Raw genomic sequence first — 21,461 nt, forward strand, 5'->3', positions numbered from 1 at the left:
CTTCTCCGGATCCAGTATTCATGGGCCACTTTCAGGCACAGAATCACAACCACACTGTCTGTGCTCGGCCTTCACTCGGCCGTGTGGGTAGACATCACCCTGTTCCATCCAGTGTAGCTGTGACTGGAGGCCAGACCGCTGGTCTGAAGGCCAGTGTCACCCCTGTGCCTGCCTAGGTGTCCCGCGAGCACCTGGTGGCTGGGGAGTGACACCTGATGTCCTGCTCACTGGTCCATTGGCTCTGCCACACCAGCTGTGTGGCTATGGACAGGTCCCCCAACCTCTCTGGGCCCCAGCATTCACCTCATGAGAAGAGCCTAGGCTGGCCCCATAAGATGGGGTGAGTTGGCATGTGCTGTGGGCAGCAGAGGGCCTGGGAGGTCTGAGTGCTGGTCACACCAAGCTCTTCTGGCCCTTCCTTCCCAGTGGGCTCTAGGACCCCCATAGTCCATGGTTCTGCTGTTCCTGCCAGGGAGCAGAGCCCCACACCCCACTGGGAAGGAGCCGGCTGCTTCCGGCCAGCCTCAGATTCATGGCTTTTAATTTAGAATTTAATCAATGTGGCTTCTCTCTTGAGGGCTGGATGCTCCAGCGTGGGAGTGAGTTGTGTGATTTGTGAGTGGGGCAGGCAGGGGGCCCATGGTGCCCTCTGCCTCGGCCCTACCTTGACCTTGCTCTGCTTTGCCTGCAGCCAGCAGGCGTCCTGGTCATGGAGGACTGCAACGTGCACTCGGCTGCCAGCATCCTGGCCTCGGTGAAGGAGCAGGAGGCTCGCTTTGAGCGGCTGACACGGGCACTAGAGCAGGAGCGGCGCCATGTTGCCTTGCAGCTGGAGCGTGCCCAGCAGCCTGGTGTGGGCAGTGGTGGCGTGGGCAGTGGGCAACCCCTGCCGATGGCCTGGCAACAGCTGGTCTTGCAGGTAACAGCCCAGTGACTCAGGAAGGATAAAATGGTCAAGTGGGAAAACAATCAAGGGTTCCTGGTGGGCCGCATGCCAGCATGCATTGGCTTATTGCAAGACCTCCTGGGGTCTCTGGGGGAGAGGAGAAAAGTGGGATTCCCAAGGGACTAGAACTCCCAGGTGGGTGTGCAGGGCACCATGCGATAAATGGGCAGGACACAACCTGACCCTCAGAACAGCACCCTCCACTTGAGTGAGCCCCCAGAGCCCAGGCAGCTGAACAGGCTCTATTCTGGGCACCCCAGTGGTCAGCATGGGGACACGGAGGGTTTTGCCAGCCCTGGAGTCTCCCTGCCATGGTGTTCTTCATAGCATGCATCAGTGGGTCAGCCCCAGGGGAAGGCTCCAGCAAGGCCTTGGGCTCTGCCTGCCGCCCAGAGGATAACCTGGGGGTTCAGTGTCTCCACTGGCCCCTGATCAGCCCCCAGGAGGTATGGAACCCTGTCTGCCTTGTGGCCAGACCCTGATAACTCTGCCATTAGAGATTCATGGTTAGGAGTCAGGCCTCCTGGACTCTTCCCGCCACCCACTGTGCCCCAGTGCCTAACCTGCAGACTAGTTAACAAAGCACCTTGCTCACTGGATGGTAGGGGCAGGACAAAGAAATGTGGGAGTCCTGGAGTTTGGCAAGATTATTTTGGTTCCCATTATTAACTGAGGCATGGGGTGGGGGACAGGCAGGGTGGAGCTATCCTGTGAACTTAGGGAGAGCTGGGAGTAGGGTCCCTGTGTGGGGATCCCACCCTGCAGGCCTCCCGATGTGCCCCCTCCTCACCACCAGGCTCAGTGGCCTCGGGGGGGGGGGGCAGAGGCCTGAGTGTTCCCCTGGGTTCCTCGCAGTGACCCTGGAGGCCCTCCCCGTGGGCTCATCCGTTTCCTGGGCAGGACAGTAGGGTTGCTCTCCTCAACTTGGTAGCCGGAGCACCTCCTGATGTTTCCCCAAGCACATGCACAGCCTCCCTTATCTGGTCCTGCTGAGTCCTCCAAAGGTGAAGCCTGTACCCCCAAACTCAAGGAGGGGCAGAACAGCCTAGCTGGGCCTCACGGGGATAGCAACAGCCAATGACCCCAAGGCTGCTCCTCAGGCGCCAGGAGCTCTATCCAGCCCTCCCAGGCCGGAAAAGGCTTGGGCCTTCAGCCCAGAGGGCACCGACAAGGGTTGATGCCCCCGAGGGAAGAGGGAAGATGTTCCCATGGCCTGGAGCTGCCCTGGCTTCCTGAGGGCAGTGCAGGGGAGACCTCAGGCCACTATCCCTCTCTGCCCACCACCCCTCCCTAGCCTGCCCTCAATTTTTTCTCTCTTGGGAGGATATGGTTTTCTCAGGCTGAGATGGGAGAGAGTGTGTTCCCAGGGCGGTGGCTAGACTGGCAGGGCTAAGGGGGCTGCTGGGGGAGGTGGGACCACATCTGGCTGTCCAGTCCTAGCAACCTCAATGCCAAACCTGCTTTCCAGATCCATCTCAGCATGAGGGGGGCCTAGTGACCTACCTGCTGAGCCACAGAGCTACCAGGAGCTGGTCCTCAGGGTCAGAGCTGGGCTCTGCATAGCTTGGGAGCAGGTAGCTGGGCCAGGGGGCTGAGAGGCCAGGGGCTACCCCCACCCCTAGACTGTGTCACAGTCCTGGTTGCCTGCCCTTCATCCTCCAGCAGGAAGAGTCCCCTCCTCCAGACACCTGGCTGGAGCAGGGCTGGCCCTCACCAGTGTGTGTGTGTGTGTGTGTGTGTGTGTGTGTGTGTGTGTGTGTAGGGGGGTGGAGGGGGAATGGTCATCACTCGGGACCTACCCAGCTTCAGGCTGGGGTAAGCATCCAGGCCAAGTGACCTTAGGGCAGTGGTCCATCCTCCTGCTTCTGCCCCAGCCCTCTTGCTTCTGCTCCACCTAGGGCTGCCATGGATTGATGATATAGGGGCCAGTGGTCAGGTCAACTCACCCCTGTGCCAGTGGTAAAACTGAGGCTCAGAGGGACAGGCAGTGGACACCCAGAGTGCTCGCGCATGCTGGCTGCATGGTCTATGCACATGGCATGTTGTGGAAGACAAGAGGCCCTGTGGTGGCTCTAAGTGGTGCCTGTGGAAAAACAGGTAGGAGACAGGAGGCCCGGCCTCCTCTCTTTTCTGACACACTGACTCTCCCTGGGCTGGCCCAGCTCTGTGCCTCCCAGAGCCTAGTTAGGTTACCTTGATTATAATGCAAGAGCCACTGGCTTGTTTTTGTGGGAAAGGACCCAAGAGGTGGCCCAGCCCAGCCCAGCCCTTCTCTTGTCTACATTTCTTTCCAACAGAGCCAGACTCCCCAGGGTGTGGCTGCACCTTCTCACCAGGCTTCTGGGAGGGGGGGGGGGGTGTATCCTGATTAACCCACAACTCTGAACGCCCCCCCCTCCCACCACCACCACTTCCCAGTAGATCAAATACATGGAGGGGAGAGGGTCTGAGGCAACTCAGCCTCAAAAGCTTTCACCCAGGGTCACCCAACAGTTGCCCCTCCTTAGAGGGTGGAGAGATCCGGACCTGGGCCTTGAGGGAGAAAACCCAAGACAAAGTGGGTCAATGCAGGTCCCTTTGCCAGGTCTCGGTTGAGCTCTGTGGGGACACTTACTTGGGGGGAGGCCTTTTGGGGATGGGCAGTTGGCCTGGAGCGGGGTCTGAGAGACCGCTGCAGCACTGTCAGGTTAGGAACTACTGTCTTATCGGCCCGCATTTCACGGCTAGGGGAAACCGAGTCGCAGTCAGGATGAGCAGTCCTGCAGGTGAGAGTGGCCTTGCCCTCTGTCCATAGCCACTGGACCCTGCACTGCCAGAACTGTTTCCTCAACTCTACAGGGGGGGACGTGTGAGCTTTTTAATGGGGACAGACCTAAGCCCGGGAAGAGGGACTGGGCTCATCTCGGGGCAGGAAAAAGATCACCTTCGCGGGGAAGTGGGGTACGGGGGAGGGATGAGGAGGCCAGACCCGCTGCAGGGGACACCGCCTCCAACCCCCCCCCCCCCCCCCGCCCCTGCCTCGCCCAGGCGGCAGAGCTCCGCCCCTCCAGGCCCCGCCCACCGGTCCCCGCCCCGCCCCGCCTGGGCGCGGCCCCGCCCGATTGGCTGCTCGCCGTGACCGCCGCCAGGTCCGCCCCCGCGGGGAGCGAGTCCGCGGAGCCCGAGCACCAGCGACCGAGGCTTCGGAGCCGAGCCCGGACCAGCCGCTGCTGCCCCACCTCCGGTCCGCGCCTCCCGAGCCGGCCCAATGCCGGCCGAACTCAGACAGGTTGGAGGGAACTTGGTCCCGGGACCAGCGGCGGAGGGCGGGGCGCCGGCCTTCCCGGGAGGACCCGCTTTTGTCTCTCGAAGCCGGCGGCCGGAGGCGGCTATTGTCTGTGCTCCGGGCCGGCGCATCTGGCCCGGGCGGGGCGGCGGAGTGGGCGCGCCTGCGGTGGCTCTGCCTGGCGCGGGGTCTCCGGGGGCCGGGCGGGGTCGGGGGAGCCCGGGCGGTGCGACCCTGAGCGGGGAGCGGGGCCGGGACTCGGGGGGTGCACCCCGGGCCAGCGCCCAGGACAGGTGCCGACGACAGGGGCGGAGGGCGAAGGCTTCGGGAGCAGCTCCTGTGCAAGAGGGATGCCGAGTCCGGAGGGGGAAGCCCAGCCAGGCCTCCTGTTCCCTCCTCTCCTCCCTTCCCCTCCGTCGCCCCAGCGCGGGTTCAGGCTCCGGGGAGCTGCGAAGGAGATTCCAGAGGGAGATTTAAGGGAAGCCCTGTCTGCGGCGGCAGCGCACGTGAGGGGAGGGGTGGGGACGGCCCTGCCCACGTGCAGAGGCGGGTGGGGTCTCCGAGGAAAACCGGGGCTGTCTGCCTTCCAGCGCCGGGGCTGGGGGAGGCCCGTGTGCAGCCGGCACTCTTGCCCAGAGTGGGCGGGGTCCAGTAATAGGTCCAGAAGCAGGCTGGGTGGAGGACAACCGCAGGGACCCCTTGTGCTGTCTCCCACAGAGCTGCCTCCGGGGACAGCCAGCCAGTCTTGGCCTCCTGTGGATCCCTGATGTGGTCCCCAGGGTCTGGCCACTGACTACCCCAGAGATGAGGTGGTCATGGGAGGAGCTGGGGAATTTGGGCCACAGTGTGGCCAATGGATGTGGGCTGGGTTTGGGGAAGTTGGGATGAGTGACAGCCAGCAGCTCTGCTTTCTGTGCCCCACAATCCTGCTCCCCCAGCCTGCTGGGCACCCACTACCTCTTGGCCTCTCTGCCAGTCAGAGTGAGGCTGTGCCCAGGCAGGAGGACTGCTGCTGTGGAGGACTGACCTCCAGTCCGCCAGGGCTGGGCAGAGGCCATGGGCACCAAGGGAGAGAGTGTCTGTGGTGGCTAAGGGTTTGCTCCCTGATGAGAGAGGCCAGCCTGGCTTATCATTGAGTCCAGCTGGGATGGCCCTGCTGGTGGGAGGGGGCTGTCACTCCTCTACCCCTCTGTTCATTCAGCAGCATCCATCTTACACCCTCTGGGGGCCTGGCCCTGGGGGGGTATGGGAGGCAGGTGTGGGAATCCGTGGACAGAGTGGTACACCTGCCCCTTGGTTCATTATTCATGAAACAGACCACGGGTGCTCATCTGACAAGTGCAGGTGGTGCAGGTAGATCCATGCCTCTGGGACCCCAGTCCAGCCTGCCCCCCACCCCCCCACCCCCATTACAACCTGGCTTGTTTCCTCTGTCCCCTCCCTCAGCCATTCCCAATGCACCCCAGAGGCTATTGTGAACTTTTGCCCAGGTAGTGACCCCTCTGCATTGTCCCACATCTGACCACAAAGGTGGACTGACACTATCTCCGCCTGTCCCACAGCCTTGACAGCACGGGTCCTTCCTGTTTCTGTGTGAACAGGCCCAGGGCCCAGATGCTGTGCTCAGCTCTGTGCCTCTAGGCATCCTCTTGTGAGCATTACCTTTCTGGGGAACTCCAGCCCCCACTTGGAGACCTGGGCCAGCCCCTTCCCCATAAGTTCAAGGGAGCTCATGGGAAACCCCAGGTTTGGGCAATGGCCCCTCTCTGGGCCAGAGCTCATGGGCCATGGACCCATGGGCTGGCCTGGGTAGGTGGACATGGGTGGTACATGTGGCCCTAGAGCAGGGCCTCAAGACTAGCCAAGGATCCAGGCCCACTGGTCAGCTGCCTCTGTTGAGCACCAACTGTGTGCTGGTCATTGGCCCATGATCTCAGGTCCCCAACCCAAAGATGTTGCACAGTCCCAAGCCACGGGTAGACCTTAGGCTTCTCCCTACCCTAGGCCTCAGTTTCCCCATCTGCTTCCAGCTCTGAGACTCCTATAGTGGATGCCTGGATGCTGGTTGAGGGAGTCTGGCCCATGGTGGAAGACAGGAGGGGATGGGGATGTGTGCACACCTCTGCTGATGGTGGGCACTGCCCACTGAGTGCTGTTAGAGCACACACACTGACTTACTCAGGCCTATGGGCCAGGCTGGTTCTCGTGCACACGTGTGTCCCTTTCAGAGGGATCAGGTACATGCACATGTGTGACTAGGTCCCTGTCTGCATGCATGTGCCCAGGCATAGGTAATGGGGGCCAGGCCTTTCCATGATCTCCGGCTGACTCAGGCTCCTGCCTGCCTGCCTGCCTGGGTGAAGTCATCGCCTGTTTTTAGCTCCCTGAGGTCATTTGCCAGCAGGGGCTCTTGGTGTCTCAGGATCGTACAGGGCTGCCTGGACTGGGTGTAGATGGGTGGTGCTGCAGGATTGTCAGGCCCTGTTGGAGGGCCCTGGCTCTCCTGGACACCCCATCTCCTCACCCTCCTGACTTCACTGTGTCAGAACCTCACTACAGGTCGGAATGAAAAGAATAAGCTAGACCACAGAGTAGTATTGAGATCTGAAATGTGCTTCTCCCAATCCCAGCCAGGGAGTAGAGGCTCTTCTATGAAAGTGATAATGTATGCAAATGTATGCAAATTTACTGAGGGGCCATATCCCACTGGCAGTGTTGTGTCCTGGGCAACAGTCCTCATCCCTCATGTCAGTCTTGCTTCTTGCCCCGCCCTGATACTTGCAACCACCAGGGCCAGCCAGACCCGAGGCCCCTCCGTGCCTGGCCCTTGGGAACCCAGCAGAGAGAATTCAGTCCCTGCCACACATCTGTTCCTGTACTTGCTAAATACAGATGGGGCACCCAAAGCCCCAGCAGTGACAGGCCATTCCTAAACCTTCTCCTGTTTCAGAACTGTCCTGGCTCCCCAGTGCCCTCCAAGAAGCGCTCAGGCCACCCTGCCTGGCAACCCATCAGCATGTCCCTACTCTGGGCCTCAGTTTACCTCTCTTTCCCAGGGGACAGTGTTCCTCCTTCCTGGCCAGGTCTCCAGTAGGCACTCCCCCTGCATCCCAAGACTGAGAAAGTGATAGTCAAGGCTGTGGCCCACAAGGGGTGAGGTGTGGCTAAAAGGCTTTGCAAAATTGCCTTCTGTGCAAAATCGTCTTCTATAAGGATGCCTGAAATCCCCCCATTAGCAGTTTGTGAAGTTCTGGGTAGAGCTTTTCCCCTTTGTCAGGACTCAGTTTCCCTTTTATAAAATCACATGTTTTCTCCTGCTTGGGCTACATTCTGTGCCTCTTCCTATGTCACCAGAGCCTGAGGGATGCACCTGTCCTATCATGATAGTTTAGGCCCTTCTCTGGACCCCTGAAGAAGTTACAGGGACCCAGAACCTCAATGCTACAAGCAGTTGGGGGGCTCAAGCATTCCTTCAGGACAGGACCCCGACCTGGGAAAATGTCACACCCTGAAGGCACCCCTGACTGCCTTTCCCTGCATAACTCCGAGCAAGACTCAGGGACAGGAGCTGAGTAGGGCTCAGATGCCAGACAGACGCAGATGGGAGCTGCTGGTCTTCCCTGGGCCTCAGCTCCATGCCTGTGCAGGTCTTAGGGGCCTGGGGCCCAGGCTGGGGACCCATCCTGTAAAGCATGGGGCCTGGGCTGCAGAGCAGAGCCTGTGCTTCTGCTGGCCCTGGCTGTCCAGGAATGTGCTCCCCATTACCCACCCCCTGTGGCTTGGATTTCAGCCCCTGCCCACCATGGCCAGGTGCTGATCCTGAGACGGTGCTGTGTGTGGAATTCATATGGTCAGAGACTCAGGGGTAGATCTTGGTCCCTGTGCCACACAGCACAGCAGGGGACTAGCCAGTTCTGCTATGGGCTGGTCTGTCCTCTTTGAGCCTCAGTTTCCCCATTGGCCAGAGGGGACAGGGCCTTTGAAGAGCCTCTGTCCAGAGCCATCTTGCCTGGAATTCCACCATGGTCGTCCCCTGCAGGGATGATGGCGGGGAGAGGTTGGGGGTGGGGGGGAGCAGGTTGAGAATGAGCAGGTGTTCAGGAGCAGAGGGCCAAGGTTGGGGAGATCTGGGGTGGTGAACAGGGAGGTGACACTGGTGTTCTTGTCAAGGACAAGCCGGGCCCCCTTGGCCTGAACCCACTCCTTGGCCTGAACCCAGTCTCTGGGCTCTCAGGGTCTTAGTGATGGTAGGACTAGGCCTTGCCCACTCAACACCCTAAGAGTGTCTGGGCCGGAAGGAGTGTGAGGATATTTTGGTCCTCCGAGTGCACAGGGCATTCTGGGAGCTGGGTATTTCTGGTCTGCGAGGGTGTCTGGCTGGCCTTAGGGACAGGGGAGCCTCGGTGTGGCCACAGCGAGTTGGTGAACGCTACTGAAACTGCCGCCTTAAGGCCTCTGTACTCAGCATTTGTGAGGTGGGGCAGGGAGGTGGCCCAGGACACCTGGAGGACATCCAGTGGGTCCTGCCTAGCCTTGGGCCCCCAGGAGCCTGCTGCTGTTAGGCCTCACTGCTAAGACACGGGACCTTTTCTGCCAGCTCAGCCCCAGGAGGCCCTGGAATGGGGGCCAGCCTCTGGGGGCCCCCCCTTGGGATGGGGCAACAGGGCAAGGTCAGCCCCTCAGCGTTCAGAGGCAGGTACGTGCTGTTCTCACCACTGGGGCTGAAACAGGCCCTTCGGTCAGTGGGTTCCTAGGGCGGGGATGAAGGCATTCCTCGCATCCAGGCCAGCACCTACCTGCACTCTAGGGCAGGGTGAGCCTTGGGTCCTCCCACCGACACCCACACCCCTCACCCAGGAGCAGAGCCCGGGCAGCCAGGTCTCACTGGCCACAATGCCAGAGGCGCCGGACGTGCTGGAGGAGACCGTGACGGTGGAGGAGGACCCCGGCACCCCCACCTCCCACGTGTCCATCGTCATGTCAGAAGATGGCACTACGCGGCGCACGGAGACCAAGGTATGGCTGGGCCCAGGTGCTTGGCAAGTGGGCTGTGGAGCCGCAGTTGTCCTGTGTGTAGAGTAGGCGCATGCCCCAGCTTCCTAGAGGCCACTTGTTCGGGTGGAAGACTGAGGCCACTCTGGCCCTGTGGGCAGTGTCTGGGCCTCTCAGGCTGCCCAGCCCATTGGCTACCTACTTACTCACCAGGTCACCAAGATGGTCAAGACAGTGACTACACGAACCGTGCGCCAGGTGCCCATGGGCCCAGACGGCCTCCCCCTCCTGGATGGTGGCCCCCCGCTAGGACACTTCGGTGATGGCACCCTGGACCGGCACTTCCTGCTGCGTGGGGGTGGCCCGGCGGCCACGCTCTCTCGCACCTACCTCAGCAGCGGGAGTAGCTTTCCTGACAGCCCCGAGCCCCGGGACATCCCCAGCTATGGCAGCCTGTCCCGGGGGCTGGGTGTGCGGCCCCCACGTGGTGGCCCTCTTGGCCCCGGCCCCGGTGATGGCTGCTTCACGCTGCCTGGCCGCCGTGAAGCCTTCACCGAGGGCCCAGAGCCTGTGCCGCCAGCCGGTCGCTCCCAGCCCGAGCGCTTCCAGGCAGAGCCATATGGCTTGGAAGACGACACACGCAGCCTGGCTGCCGATGATGGGGGTGGCCCCGAGCTGGAGGCTGACTATGGCACGGCTACGAGGAGGCGGCCTGATTGTGGGCGGGGCCTTCGCACTAGGTGAGCACCCTGTGCCCTGCCACCACCAACAGGGAGTCTGCCTTCCACTCGCCCTCCAGAGAGTACCCCACAGGTAGTCTAGCTGCCCGGGCTAAATGAGTTAGTCACGCACACGTCAGTTTGAGTTGGCCTCCATGCTTCTCAAGGACAGCAGCAAGGATAGGCTCTGGGATGGTGGAAGTTGCACTGGGTGCCCTCCCTGCAGGTCTGGGCATGAAAGAAGGTAGTCATAGTGCCCCTGCTCTAGGCAGGTGACCCTGAAGACAGGAACCCAAGAGGCTCGGGGTGTTTCTCTAAGCTTGAAGTCTCAGCCTCTCCCCAGGCCTCATGTACAGATGCAACTGGAACCCTAGAGCCCCACCTCCCTCCAGACCTCAGCATAACCTCTGGATCTGTTCCCTCTGCCCTCAGCTTCTCTATCTGTAGAATGGGAACATGACCACAACCTGGGTCTGGAGTATGTTGCATGACGATGGGCAAGACACCTGGCTCCTCCTAACCTTAGTCCCTCTCCTGGGAAGTGGGTTTGATGGTAAAAACCCACAAGGACATCTGTGCCCTGGGGGACTGGTAGTCCGTATGCCCCTTAGATGGGCCCACCAGGATGGCCATATACAAAGATCACCTCCCCCCACATCCTGGCACCAGGCAGAGACGGGCCTCATGGGAAGGTGGGACTTCCCAGGCATGGGCAGATATTTCCTAGAAAGGCATTTAACTCAGAATCAGGGGATACTGCCTGGTGATGGGAGTGAGTGAGCCCTATCTGGGAGGGATGCAGCCCTGATGACCATTGGCTGGGGTTGATTCTGTCGTTGGTTCTGAGTCGGTTCTTGCTGGGCTGGAATATGACTCTCAACACCCATGCAGTGCTTGGGGCCAAGTACCAACACTTCAGGCCCAGTCCCACCCTCAGTGGGTTCACGTTTCCCTGGAGGTCTGTTGCGGCAGCTCAGGGGTAGGGCGGGCAGCCGCTGACAACGTGTTCGCGTGCCCTGTTCGTTTGCACAGGGCCTATGAGGACGCGGCCGATGACGGCGGTGAGCTGATGGAGGAGAGGCCCCCATTCCCAGCCACAGCAGCACCCCTGGCCCAGCCAGAACGGGGCAGCCTGGGCAGCCTGGACCGGATGGTGCGGCGCTCGCCCTCTGTCGACAGCGCCCGTAAAGAGCCACGCTGGCGGGACCCTGAGCTGCCCGAGGTACTGGCCATGCTGCGGCACCCCGTGGACCCCGTGAAGGCCAACGCAGCTGCCTACCTGCAGCACCTGTGCTTTGAGAACGAGGGTGTCAAGCGGCGTGTGAGGCAGCTGCGGGGGCTGCCCCTGCTCGTGGCTCTGCTGGACCACCCAAGGGCAGAGGTGCGGCGCCGGGCCTGTGGGGCACTGCGCAACCTCTCCTATGGCCGAGACACTGACAACAAGGCCGCCATCCGGGACTGTGGCGGCGTGCCCGCCCTGGTGCGCCTGCTGCGGGCCGCCCGGGACAATGAGGTCCGAGAGCTCGTCACAGGTGAGTGGCACCTGGCCGGCCCTGCATCCCCTGGGAAGAGACGAGAGTGAGGCTTGGCCCGGGAAAGCACCCCATTTAGTCAGGAGTCCCAACTGCTGGGGGCAGGTGTCAGGCTTAGATGCCATGAAAGGTCCCCGATCTTTACCTCTGACTTTGCTGCCACTGGTGGGGCTGGCACGGGGCCCCTCCCCACCGGTCCTACTCCCAATGGCAGGGTCACATGACCACCTTTCATTGTGGCCCCAGTCATAGGCCTACCCACCCATGTGGCTGGGAAGGGGTGGGGAAGAGAAAGCACCTGCTGTATCCAGCCCCAGGCTCCTTGCTCTTGTCCTAGCCCCTTGGGCCCTCACCCCCTCCTCAGTGGGAGCCAGTGGTAGGTGCCATATGCCCCAGCCAGGAGGAGCATCCAGAGCCTGTAACAGCTTTTGTCACTTCCTACCTTCTGGCCTGAGCTGGGGCATGATGGACGGTGCGGCAGGTCCTGAGCAGTCACATGGGAGGCAGGGAGGCAGTGCCCATGGTCAGCACTGGCTGGTCAATGGTGCCCCACAGGCACACTCTGGAACCTGTCATCCTACGAGCCCCTGAAGATGGTCATCATTGACCATGGCCTACAGACACTGACCCACGAGGTCATTGTGCCCCATTCGGGCTGGGAGCGAGAGCCCAATGAGGACTCCAAGCCACGGGATGCCGAGTGGACGACTGTCTTCAAGAACACATCAGGCTGCTTGAGGTGGGGGTGGGGCCGGGCTCAGGCACCCCCTGAGCAGCCGCCCTGGGCTGTTCCTGGTCAAGGAGGCAGGAGCCGGGCACCAAAACCTGCATGCAAACAGCTATCCTGGGAGAGACATGTCCTCCCGTCCCAGATAACCTGGAAGACAACTAGCTGCCCGAGTCTTAGGGATCAGCCCTGTCACAGTTCCTGTCCCAGTCCCAAGAATGGGGCCTCATGGGCTTATACTTACGCCCAAGGGCTGCCTCTGGACAAAGTCTGCCACCCTGTTGTGCGGTACCCCATGGCCCTATTCATGCCCAGCTTCGACCCACTCTTCCATCATCATGACACCCAGGGAATGGGGAGCCAGGACCCTCCTCTTCAGTCTGCCTCAGAGGCCTCATCCTATCTCCTGTGACCTCTCCCCCATAACAGGAGGGCCTGCAGAGACCCCACAGGCAGTCCAGTGTCCCCACAGTCCTGACTGTTTATCAAGATAGGGCCCCATCCTATAGGATCCCGACCTTAGGAATAGTAGAGCTGCCATTGGGGCAGGGGGAAGCCAGAATGGTCTGTGCACAGATTCAGGCTTCTGGACCCACCTCTGTCCCTTCCCAGTCAGGAAAGCTTCTCCCCCACCCCCGCCATGGAGATGCCAGGTTAGGGCTCCCTCCCCGAAGGAAGGCCAGCCTCACCCCCTTCACTGCCGCAGGCTGGTGTCAGCTGCCGATCACCTCAACAGGGCAGTGTTAGTGTCCATTTTGTAGATGGAAACAAGCCCCCAAGGCCAGGTGGGGGCCGGGGCAGTCCCGGTGGGAGTCAGGGGTCACGGAGCTTGCTCTTGGCTACCTAGGAACGTGAGCTCAGATGGCGCAGAGGCCCGGCGGCGACTTCGGGAATGTGAAGGGCTGGTGGACGCGCTCCTGCACGCCCTTCAGTCAGCCGTGGGCAGGAAGGACACAGACAACAAGGTGGGCGGGGTGAGACACGGTGGTCCCAGCAGGTCCCAGTCAGGGGCAGACTCAGCCTCCCACAAAGGGTCAGGGAGATGGACCAGAAACGGGGCCCAGGGGGCTTGAAGCATATGGGCGGCACAGAGGGAACAGGCCCGCACGTCTGGGGCAGGACAGGCCACCCCGTAGTGACCATATTGTGCAGTGGGCCTGCCCCAAAGCCCAGATGAGGTCCTACAGGAAGTAGGTGCTCCACCCTTTTCCTCTCTTGGCCCCTGCCTGAGGGTTCTTGCCCGTGTGGGCCCCCTGCCTCAGGCCTCCATGGCTACACCCTCAGCCCTCTCAGAGGCTTAGCATCCCCCATATCCACCCGGCCGTACCCCATCAGCTCTCTTCTCCCACAGTCGGTGGAGAACTGCGTATGCATCATGCGGAACCTGTCGTACCATGTGCACAAGGAGGTGCCCGGGGCCGACAGGTACCAGGAGGCCGAACCTGGGCCCCTGGGCAGTACTGTGGGCTCCCAGCACCGGAGGCGGGATGATGCTGGCTGCTTTGGTGGCAAGAAGACCAAAGGTGTGTGGATGGGACTGGGTGGGGTACCACTTTAGAACCCCCCCTCCTGCCACACACACAGGCTGAGGCTCTCTATACCCATGGCATTCATGGGAAGTGGGAAAGCAGGGAGCCAAGGTGGGTGGGCCACCCTGGGATACCCATCCAACAGGCCCAGCCTTCACCCCTCTGCACTATGTGGTGGGCCTAGTCCCTTAGCTCTAGGGAGGGTTCTATGGGCCCAAGTTTGGAAAGCGCAGAAGATGATGCCATCTTCTGGCATTGATAGAGCACCTACCTGAAGACCCTGAGAAATCCTGGGGGCAGCACCCCACTCCACCTTCAGGGTGCAGGCTCCAACATCACCCCGGCAGCTGCTGGAATCTGTGGATCACCTTCACCTGTCCCACCTGTGTGGGCCTTTGCTGACCCCTTTGCTGTCCTACTTGTGGGCACTCAACCCCCAAGAGTAATTGGAGTGAGATTCCACATGCCACCTGTTTAACCCAGGGTGTGCAGTGGGAAGTCGAGGCTTCCTGGGAGGGCACAGGGTGGGGGGTGCTGCCCGCTCAGGCTCATCTCCTTTCTCCTGTGCTTCCTCCGGCCGCCCAGAGGACTGGTTCCATCAAGGTGAGTCCCTGTTTGTCCTGCCATGCAGGCCTGGCGGGTGCAGCGGGCACCAAGGAGGCATAGGCCCCTCCCCTTACTGCTCAGGCAGTGGTCTTCTTTACTGCAGGGCTTTCCAGCCTCAAGGTCCTGCCCCACCCCCAGTCCCTTCTCTGGGCAGCCATCTCCATGACAACGGCAGGAATGTCAGCCGTGCACTGATTTGGAGGCTAAGGGGCTGTCCCTCTGTAACCTCAGACTTTGCTCCCCAGGCAGGGCTGGGCCTGGAGCTAGGAGCGGGGCAGAGCTGATGTCCTTAAGGCCTGGGGGTGTCTCTCCAGTGGAATGGGGCATGTGTGGCTCACACAGGGACCACATAAAGGCCCCAGAAGGCCAGGGATGGTGGGGGTCCCAGGTCATCTAAACCAGCGGTTGCCAACCGGTGGTCTGCAGACCACTGGTGGTCCCTGAGGTCCGAGAGGTTGGTGACTGCTTAAACTCAACTCTGCTGCTTTCCAAAGGAGAAACTCCTTCATCTGAGGTGGGGATGATGGCCAGGAGGTGGCGATGCACCCAGAGGTGTACAGGTTGAGGCTGACAGGTGTTAAGTGGAGCTGCTGCAGGGGCTTGGCCTATGAGCAGGGTTTTCCTGGCCAACAGAGCCTGGGACCGGGTCTAGGCCCCAGACGGGCAAGTTTCCCCCTGGGTAGGACTCATTGGCCCCAGCCCTGCCTTGTGTAGCCAGGCATGTCCTGTCCCTGCCAGGCCTCGGCTTCCCTGTGTGCACCTACCCACCACCCAGCCACTGAATCCCTCAGTGCACACACCTGGCAGCCACAAGGAGGCCACTGGACAGGTCTGCAATGCAGCTCCCAGCACCTGGTGGGAGCTGAGTCCTGGCTGGGACATCCCTAGGCCCTGCTGCTAACACTGCCCCCCCTGGCCTCTTGGTGCCTCGTCCTGGACGTGGGGGCGCTTTCTGGGCTCTAGGCAGAAAAGTGCTGTGCCTGGCCCTCGTGACACACACCTTCCCCCCACGGGGTCCACCTCACCTCCCACTGTTCTTCTGTTCCAGGGAGGAAGGATGGTGACATGGACCGAAACTTTGACACGTTGGACCTGCCTAAGAGAACGGAGGCTGCCAAAGGTGAGTGGGTGGAGGTGGAGTCCAGGCTCGGGACTGTCCAGTAGTAAAGCTTTGTGCCACTAAGGAGGCCTGAAGGGCCTTGCGGATCCAATATGGACACAGCCCACCCTGCAAGCCCAGATGCTCCCAAGCAGAATGGAAGGGACCAGCCACAGGAGATCTGGGGGGGACACCACAGGCTGAGGAATCAGCCCGAGCCAACACCTCAGGGGGCCACGTGTTTGGGGAATTGGAAGCCCAGCTAGGCTGGGGTGGAGGGAGCATAGGACATGAGGGCTAGAAGGGGGTGAGAGGACAGGGGACAGGGAGGTAATGTCCAGGAACAGGCAGAAGCCCTGGTGTGGGTACAGTAGCCTTGGCAACTGCTCAGCCCCTCATCTCTGAAACACTGTGGCGAGTGCTGCTGCCAGGCCTGGACCTCTTGGAGGGATGGGCCCTGCTGCTAAGGGCATGACCCTGGTAATGGAGCCTCAGTTATATACGGGAGCTGGGCCCTGTTGCTAGGGGAGGGGGGGTCTTGTCGCTAGGCCTCACCCTCCAGTTGCACAGCCCCTGTTAGCTACTGGGAGGATGGGTTTTGTTGCTAGGGAGTTTGAGTCCTGTTGCTAGGGGAGAGGCCCTGGTTGCCACCTTCTCTCCACTGGTAGGCCTCCCTGAGCCTCTCGATTCCTCTGTGAGGTGGGCCTGCTATTTCTCTGGGGTAGCCATAACATTGTTAAACACTTCCTGACTGCACCACACCCATCCCTGGGTCCCAGCTCAGCCTTGCCCTGAGAGGAGGAGGAGGGAGAGGCGGTGATGTGGGCGGTCTGGGCGACCGTAGGCAGCTGGTGCTCTGTGCCCAGGCTTTGAGTTGCTGTACCAGCCCGAGGTGGTGCGTCTCTACCTCTCACTCCTCACGGAGAGCCGGAACTTCAACACCCTGGAGGCCGCGGCTGGTGCCCTACAGAACCTCAGTGCTGGCAACTGGATGGTGAGAGGCCATGTCTGGCAGGGAGGGGCCAGAGAAGGAATCCCCGTGCCTGTGTTGGTGCCTACTCCTGCCTTTGGCCAGGCAGGGGGAGGGGAGGAGCCTCCCCAAGACCAGGGGTTCTGGGCGCTAGGGCTGTAAGCAGTGTGCCCTGGGTGGAGGGGTGTGGAGGCGTCTGGTGAAGGGAGAGTTGTGCCCTGGGTGGTGGGGTGTGGAGGCGTCTGGTGGAGGCAGAATTGAGCTGCTGGTGTAAGGCTTTGTCAGGAGCACAGTCCTGCTGAAGGAGTGGTCAGGGCTCAGGTGGGAGAGTCCATCCTGAGTGAGGTGCTGCTCCGGGTGCTGAGCGTGCTCCGCCTCCTCTGCTGCCACAGTGGGCCACCTACATTCGCGCCACCGTGCGCAAGGAGCGCGGCCTGCCCGTTCTGGTGGAGCTGTTGCAGTCCGAGACGGACAAGGTGGTGCGCGCCGTCGCCATTGCCTTGCGGAACCTTTCGCTGGACCGACGCAACAAGGACCTCATCGGTGAGGACACTGGATGGGAGCTGGGTGGACGGCCCTCGGGGTCCTAACGTAGGGGCCAAAGGCCCCCTGCTGCAGGGGCCTGGCCTGGGCCCCATCACTCTGTCCCAGGCACTGGAGCGCCAGTCTTCTTCAAGCTGTCTGAGCCTAGCCCCCTGTGCACTGGGAACTGTGGGCTCCTCTCTCCTGAACCCCGCTTCTCCCCACGGGTGGGCAGAGGCGTGTCCTAACACCCGACCCTGCCCCTCAGGGAGCTACGCCATGGCCGAGCTGGTGCGGAACGTGCGCAATGCACAGGCTCCAGCGCGACCCGGGGCCCGCTTGGAGGAGGACACTGTGGTGGCCGTGCTCAACACCATCCACGAGATCGTGTCCGATAGCCTGGACAATGCACGCTCGCTGCTGCAGGCCCGCGGCGTGCCGGCGCTGGTGGCCCTTGGTGCCTCCAGGTACGCGGGTGGGGACGGGGGAGGGCGGTCCGGGGGTGGGAACGGACATTGACCCCGTCCTGGGCCCGGCCACAGCCAATCGGTGCGAGAGGCGAAGGCTGCGTCCCACGTGCTGCAGACTGTGTGGAGCTACAAGGAGCTGCGTGGCGCCCTGCAGAGGGATGGCTGGACCAAGGCACGCTTCCAGGTGCAGCCTGCACAGCCTTTCCTTTCTCACATTGCCAGGCTGGGTCCCCCGCCGGAGTGCCCCTGACCCCCACCCCTGTCTGTTTTGCTCTCTCCCCTCCAGTCAGCTGCTGCTAATGCCAAGGGGCCCAAGGGAGCACTGAGTCCCGGAGGGTTTGATGACAGCACACTGCCGCTGGTGGACAAGAGCCTGGGTGAGGACGGGCGGGTTGGGGTGTGGGAACCCATCCCTGAGGTGGGGTAGCCTCTCCACACGGTGCATTGATAGTGACAAGGCTGGTGAGGCGTGGAGGAGGGAGGTGGGCCGGCTTACAGGAAAATGGCCTCAGGGTGGCCCCTTTCCCTGTTTGCAGCCTTTTACATCCTCTCCACCACGGTACTCACACTGGTGCCAAGTTGTGGGAAGAGGTTGGCAATGGGCAGTGACCCAGCAAAAGGGTGCAAAGATGTTAGTGATGAAGGGTACCCAGGGTCTCTGAGACCAGCCCAGCCATGGGTGTATCTGCCGTGGCCCCCCCACTGCTGCTTGCAGCCAGCCAGCCCCTTGCTTGTGCCTTTTAGATGGTGAGAAGCCAGGCAGCCGGGATGTGATCCCCATGGAGGCCCTTGGCCCAGGTGAGTGCAGGGGCAGTGCTGCGTGCTTCCTGTGTGGGGAGGAGGGGGCGTGGGCCAGGTGGTTATGCTGTGTGTGTGTGTGTGTGTGTGTGTATGCATGCGCACGGGGGGTGGGGGTGGGGGTCCTGAGCTGCCAAGGGGAAGCAGTGAGCCGCTGCAAGGCCTGAGCGGTTGAGGCAGGGGATGGTGAGAGCCGGGAGGAGGAGCTATGGGAAGACCTGTCCTAGGCCTCCAGGACGGTGCTGGGGCAGGGAAGCTGGTGCCCTCTCCAGATGCACCCTGTCCCAGCCAGAGGGAGATCTGCTCCGTGGGGCCTTCCCCTCAGGACCCCCCTGTGCCCCCACAGACGGATACTCCACGATGGGCCAGAGAGAGTGGAGGGCTCGAGGCAGTGCCCCTGCAGGGGAGACCTCTGAGAAGGAGCCGTTGAAAGTGAGTGGCTGTGGCAGGTGCCCAGGGAGGCAGCATGAGTAGTGGTTGCCTGGAGAGGGGCTCAGGCGAGATGGGGCCTGGCATCCACCTGGGGTGGGGCTCACCTGTAGGGCAGCTGGGCTGGGAGATTGGGCCCAGGGAGTGGCTCCTCCACCTTGGGAACCTCACATCAGAGTCAGTCTGTGGGTGCAGCTGGTTCGAAGCTCACACTCAGAGAGGGAGGGGGCACATGACAGGGGGCACAGCCTGGCACAGTGCACAGGACCCCAGGAGTCTGAGCAAGTGTGTCTACCCCCTACTCTGCATGTATGTGTGTGGGCAAGGGCCCATCGTGTTCCCACTTCCAGGGCAGCACCTGCCCCCTGCTCTTTGCCAATCCCCTGGCTTTGGGCACAGGCCTCGTGCATCCACTCATCACTCTGCACCTGTGTGAGCCACATTAGCCTGGCTCCCCGCCCCTTCGGCCCTCCCCTCCTGTGCACCAGCATGGGCCCTGCCCCTCGGACCAGACCAGCGCCCAGAATCAGCTCTGACTAACCTACTGTGTTCTGCCTCTAACACCCTCCTGCCCTCGCCCATCTGCTGCAGCCTGACCCCAGCAGGAAGGCTCCTCCTCCGGGGCCCAGCAGGCCCGCGGTCAGGCTGGTGGACGCTGTGGGGGACACCAAGCCTCAGCCCGTTGACTCCTGGGTCTAGCTTGCATGCCTGGTACGTTCTCTCCTCTGGTTATTTGTCCAGCCGTTTCCCGTTCTCTGGGCGGGGGGTTTTTTTCATCTCTGCTGGCCGCATGCTCTGTCCTCCCTGCGCGCTCCCTGGTGGGACCCCTCCCCGCTCCACCACCTCGAGCCCAGCCGCCTGAATGCCCATCTTAGGGAAGGACAAGCCAAGTCAGGGCCCTGAGGAGATGGAACCAGAGCAGGGATGGCCCCCCCTACACCTTGAAACACCCCAAGTTCATGGCCTCTGAAGAACAGCATGTTGGGATTGGCCCTGGTGGTGAGACCCTCAGGGTCGTCCCACAGCTGCTGCCTTTGTATACACCTCCATCTGCCTAGTCTGAGGAGGCAGCCCTCCCCTGCCACCCTGCCACCCTGCCACCCTGCCACCCTGCTCAGCCTTTCCCTCTCCCTCCTCAGGGCCTGGGACCCTGCTCAGCCTTTCCCTCTCCCTCCTCAGGGCCTGGGTCCAGCTTTTCATTCTTAGGAATCTGATCATGGGAAGAAGGGAACTCCAGGGCCAGCCTGCACAGACCCAGCCTCGGAGCTTTGGAGCCCCCTGGCGGCAGGGGTCGGCAGTCTGCGCGGGAGCCAAGGCTGGACTTTGTCGACACGCCTCCCTTCCCACCCCCTCGCTCCCTCCCTAACTCCCTAGGCAGAGTTAGCTGTTTACTGACATGGTGCTGTGTGCATGGTGCTGTGTGCATGGTGCTGTGTGCATGGTGCTGTGTGCACGGTGCTGTGTGCATGGTGCTGTGTGCATGGTGCTGTGTGCAAGTGCGAGAGAAGGCTGAGGGGGGCTGCAGGGCAGGGTCCAGGGAGGCAGCAGGAGAGGGGGCCTGGCCTGGCTTTGCTTTGGGGTCAGAAGAATAGGAGGAGAGTGTAGTTGCCCCAGAAGAGCTGGGCAGCTGGCCCTGGGAACAGGCAGCTGGGCAGGGAGGGGGGCTCAGGAGTTTGACTCTGAAGGGTGGAGGGGATCCCCTGGGTTTCCACTCCTGCTCCCCCCCACCCCTACAGGCCAGCCACTGGGCTGCTCTAGGGGGGCTGACCCCACAGAGAGGATTGGAGACAACGAGATGGGGGTCAGGCTGTTCTAGCCCCCCCCTCCCCGTGGATGCGTGGAACCCCAGTGCAGTGGGAGCCTCCCTAGGTACACTGGCCCGGGCGCAGCCTCTGCACCGTCTGCCAGAGCCCGGGGCCTGACCCCACCCGGACTGACCCTCCGCAGCAGTGGGGGACTGCTGTTCAGTGCCTGCTGTTTGTGACTTCAAAACAGAAGAAAAACACTGACAAAAAGCATTGAAAACAAAACCAAAATAAGACTGTATTGGTAAACACGTAAATTTTTGTAAGAAAATTTAAAAATTAAAAAAAGCGACCAAGGAACTTCTTTCATGGCTCAGATCTCTCGCCACAAGCTGATTGCTCCTGTTTGCGAGGTGGGGAGTTTGGGGGGGGAGGGTGGCCCCAGGGGTCCAGAGGATTCTCAGCTCTCAGGCCCCTGGGTGGTTCCCACACACATTCTCTGCGATCCCCTTGCTACATACAGAGAGGGGTGCGCTTGCTCCTGGTGGTTGGCTGGGCCCTGAGCCCCAGTGTGGTGTCCTGGGCAGAGGGGCTCATCCAGGACAGGATGCTCCCCTGAGTTGACCAGAGGTCCAAGCCGTCTGGGGGTTGGGATTGGAGGGACAGGGCCGGGGCTGGAGGCAGCTGTGGGTTTAGTGGCTACAGATCAACTCTACCTCATTGCTCACCAGCTGTGCAGCCTGGTCTGAGCCTGTTGTCTCTTCCATACACAAGGCTAAGTGGGCCGGGGGAGGTGCTTACACTTAGTGCCACCAGGGGCCCCGAGGGACCAGGTGCTGGAGGCCATGCCTGGCTCTGCTGCAGGCTGAGGCCTCCATTCCCCAACACCTGCTTGGCCAGAGATGAAGGGTGGCCAGCTGCCCTGTTCTGGTTTCCCAGGTGACACAGCCTGCAGCGGGGGCTGAGCCCAGACTGCAGCTGTCCAGGTGGGGCTGTGACAGGCTCCTGGCCTGGCCACCGGAGGAGCAGTGCTGGGAGCCCCCGGGCGCATGGGCAACATTGGCATCCAGTCAAGGGGAGTGCTGTGTGTTTGGTGCCAACACGGAGGGTGC

At 61.7% G+C, this 21,461-nt stretch overlaps 1 protein-coding gene across 7 annotated transcripts; it reads left to right on the forward strand.

Moving 5' to 3' along the window:
- The first annotated feature begins 697 nt into the window (after positions 1–697).
- Positions 698–20,704, forward strand: ARVCF (ARVCF delta catenin family member). Of its 7 annotated transcripts, none has more exons than XM_036353189.1 (18): positions 698–919; positions 9,069–9,227; positions 9,417–9,943; positions 10,955–11,454; positions 12,010–12,193; positions 13,029–13,146; positions 13,533–13,704; positions 14,296–14,313; positions 15,365–15,436; positions 16,282–16,409; positions 16,778–16,928; positions 17,176–17,374; positions 17,450–17,561; positions 17,664–17,754; positions 18,122–18,175; positions 18,522–18,607; positions 19,196–19,315; positions 19,784–20,704. In XM_036353189.1, the coding sequence occupies exons 1-17, from the start codon at positions 710–712 to the stop codon at positions 19,301–19,303; spliced, it is 2,889 nt and encodes a 962-aa protein (XP_036209082.1). In that variant the 5' UTR covers positions 698–709; the 3' UTR covers positions 19,304–19,315; positions 19,784–20,704. The 7 variants fall into 7 exon arrangements, with proteins under 7 accessions (XP_036209082.1, XP_036209076.1, XP_036209077.1 ...); XM_036353185.1 differs by lacking the exon at positions 698–919 and adding an exon at positions 4,077–4,214 and having other exon boundaries at positions 11,962–12,193; XM_036353186.1 differs by lacking the exon at positions 698–919 and adding an exon at positions 4,077–4,214.
- Positions 20,705–21,461: the final 757 nt, after the last annotated feature.

Source organism: Myotis myotis, unplaced genomic scaffold, assembly GCF_014108235.1.
Source record: "Myotis myotis isolate mMyoMyo1 unplaced genomic scaffold, mMyoMyo1.p scaffold_m19_p_20, whole genome shotgun sequence".
NCBI classification, from domain to species: domain Eukaryota; kingdom Metazoa; phylum Chordata; class Mammalia; order Chiroptera; family Vespertilionidae; genus Myotis; species Myotis myotis.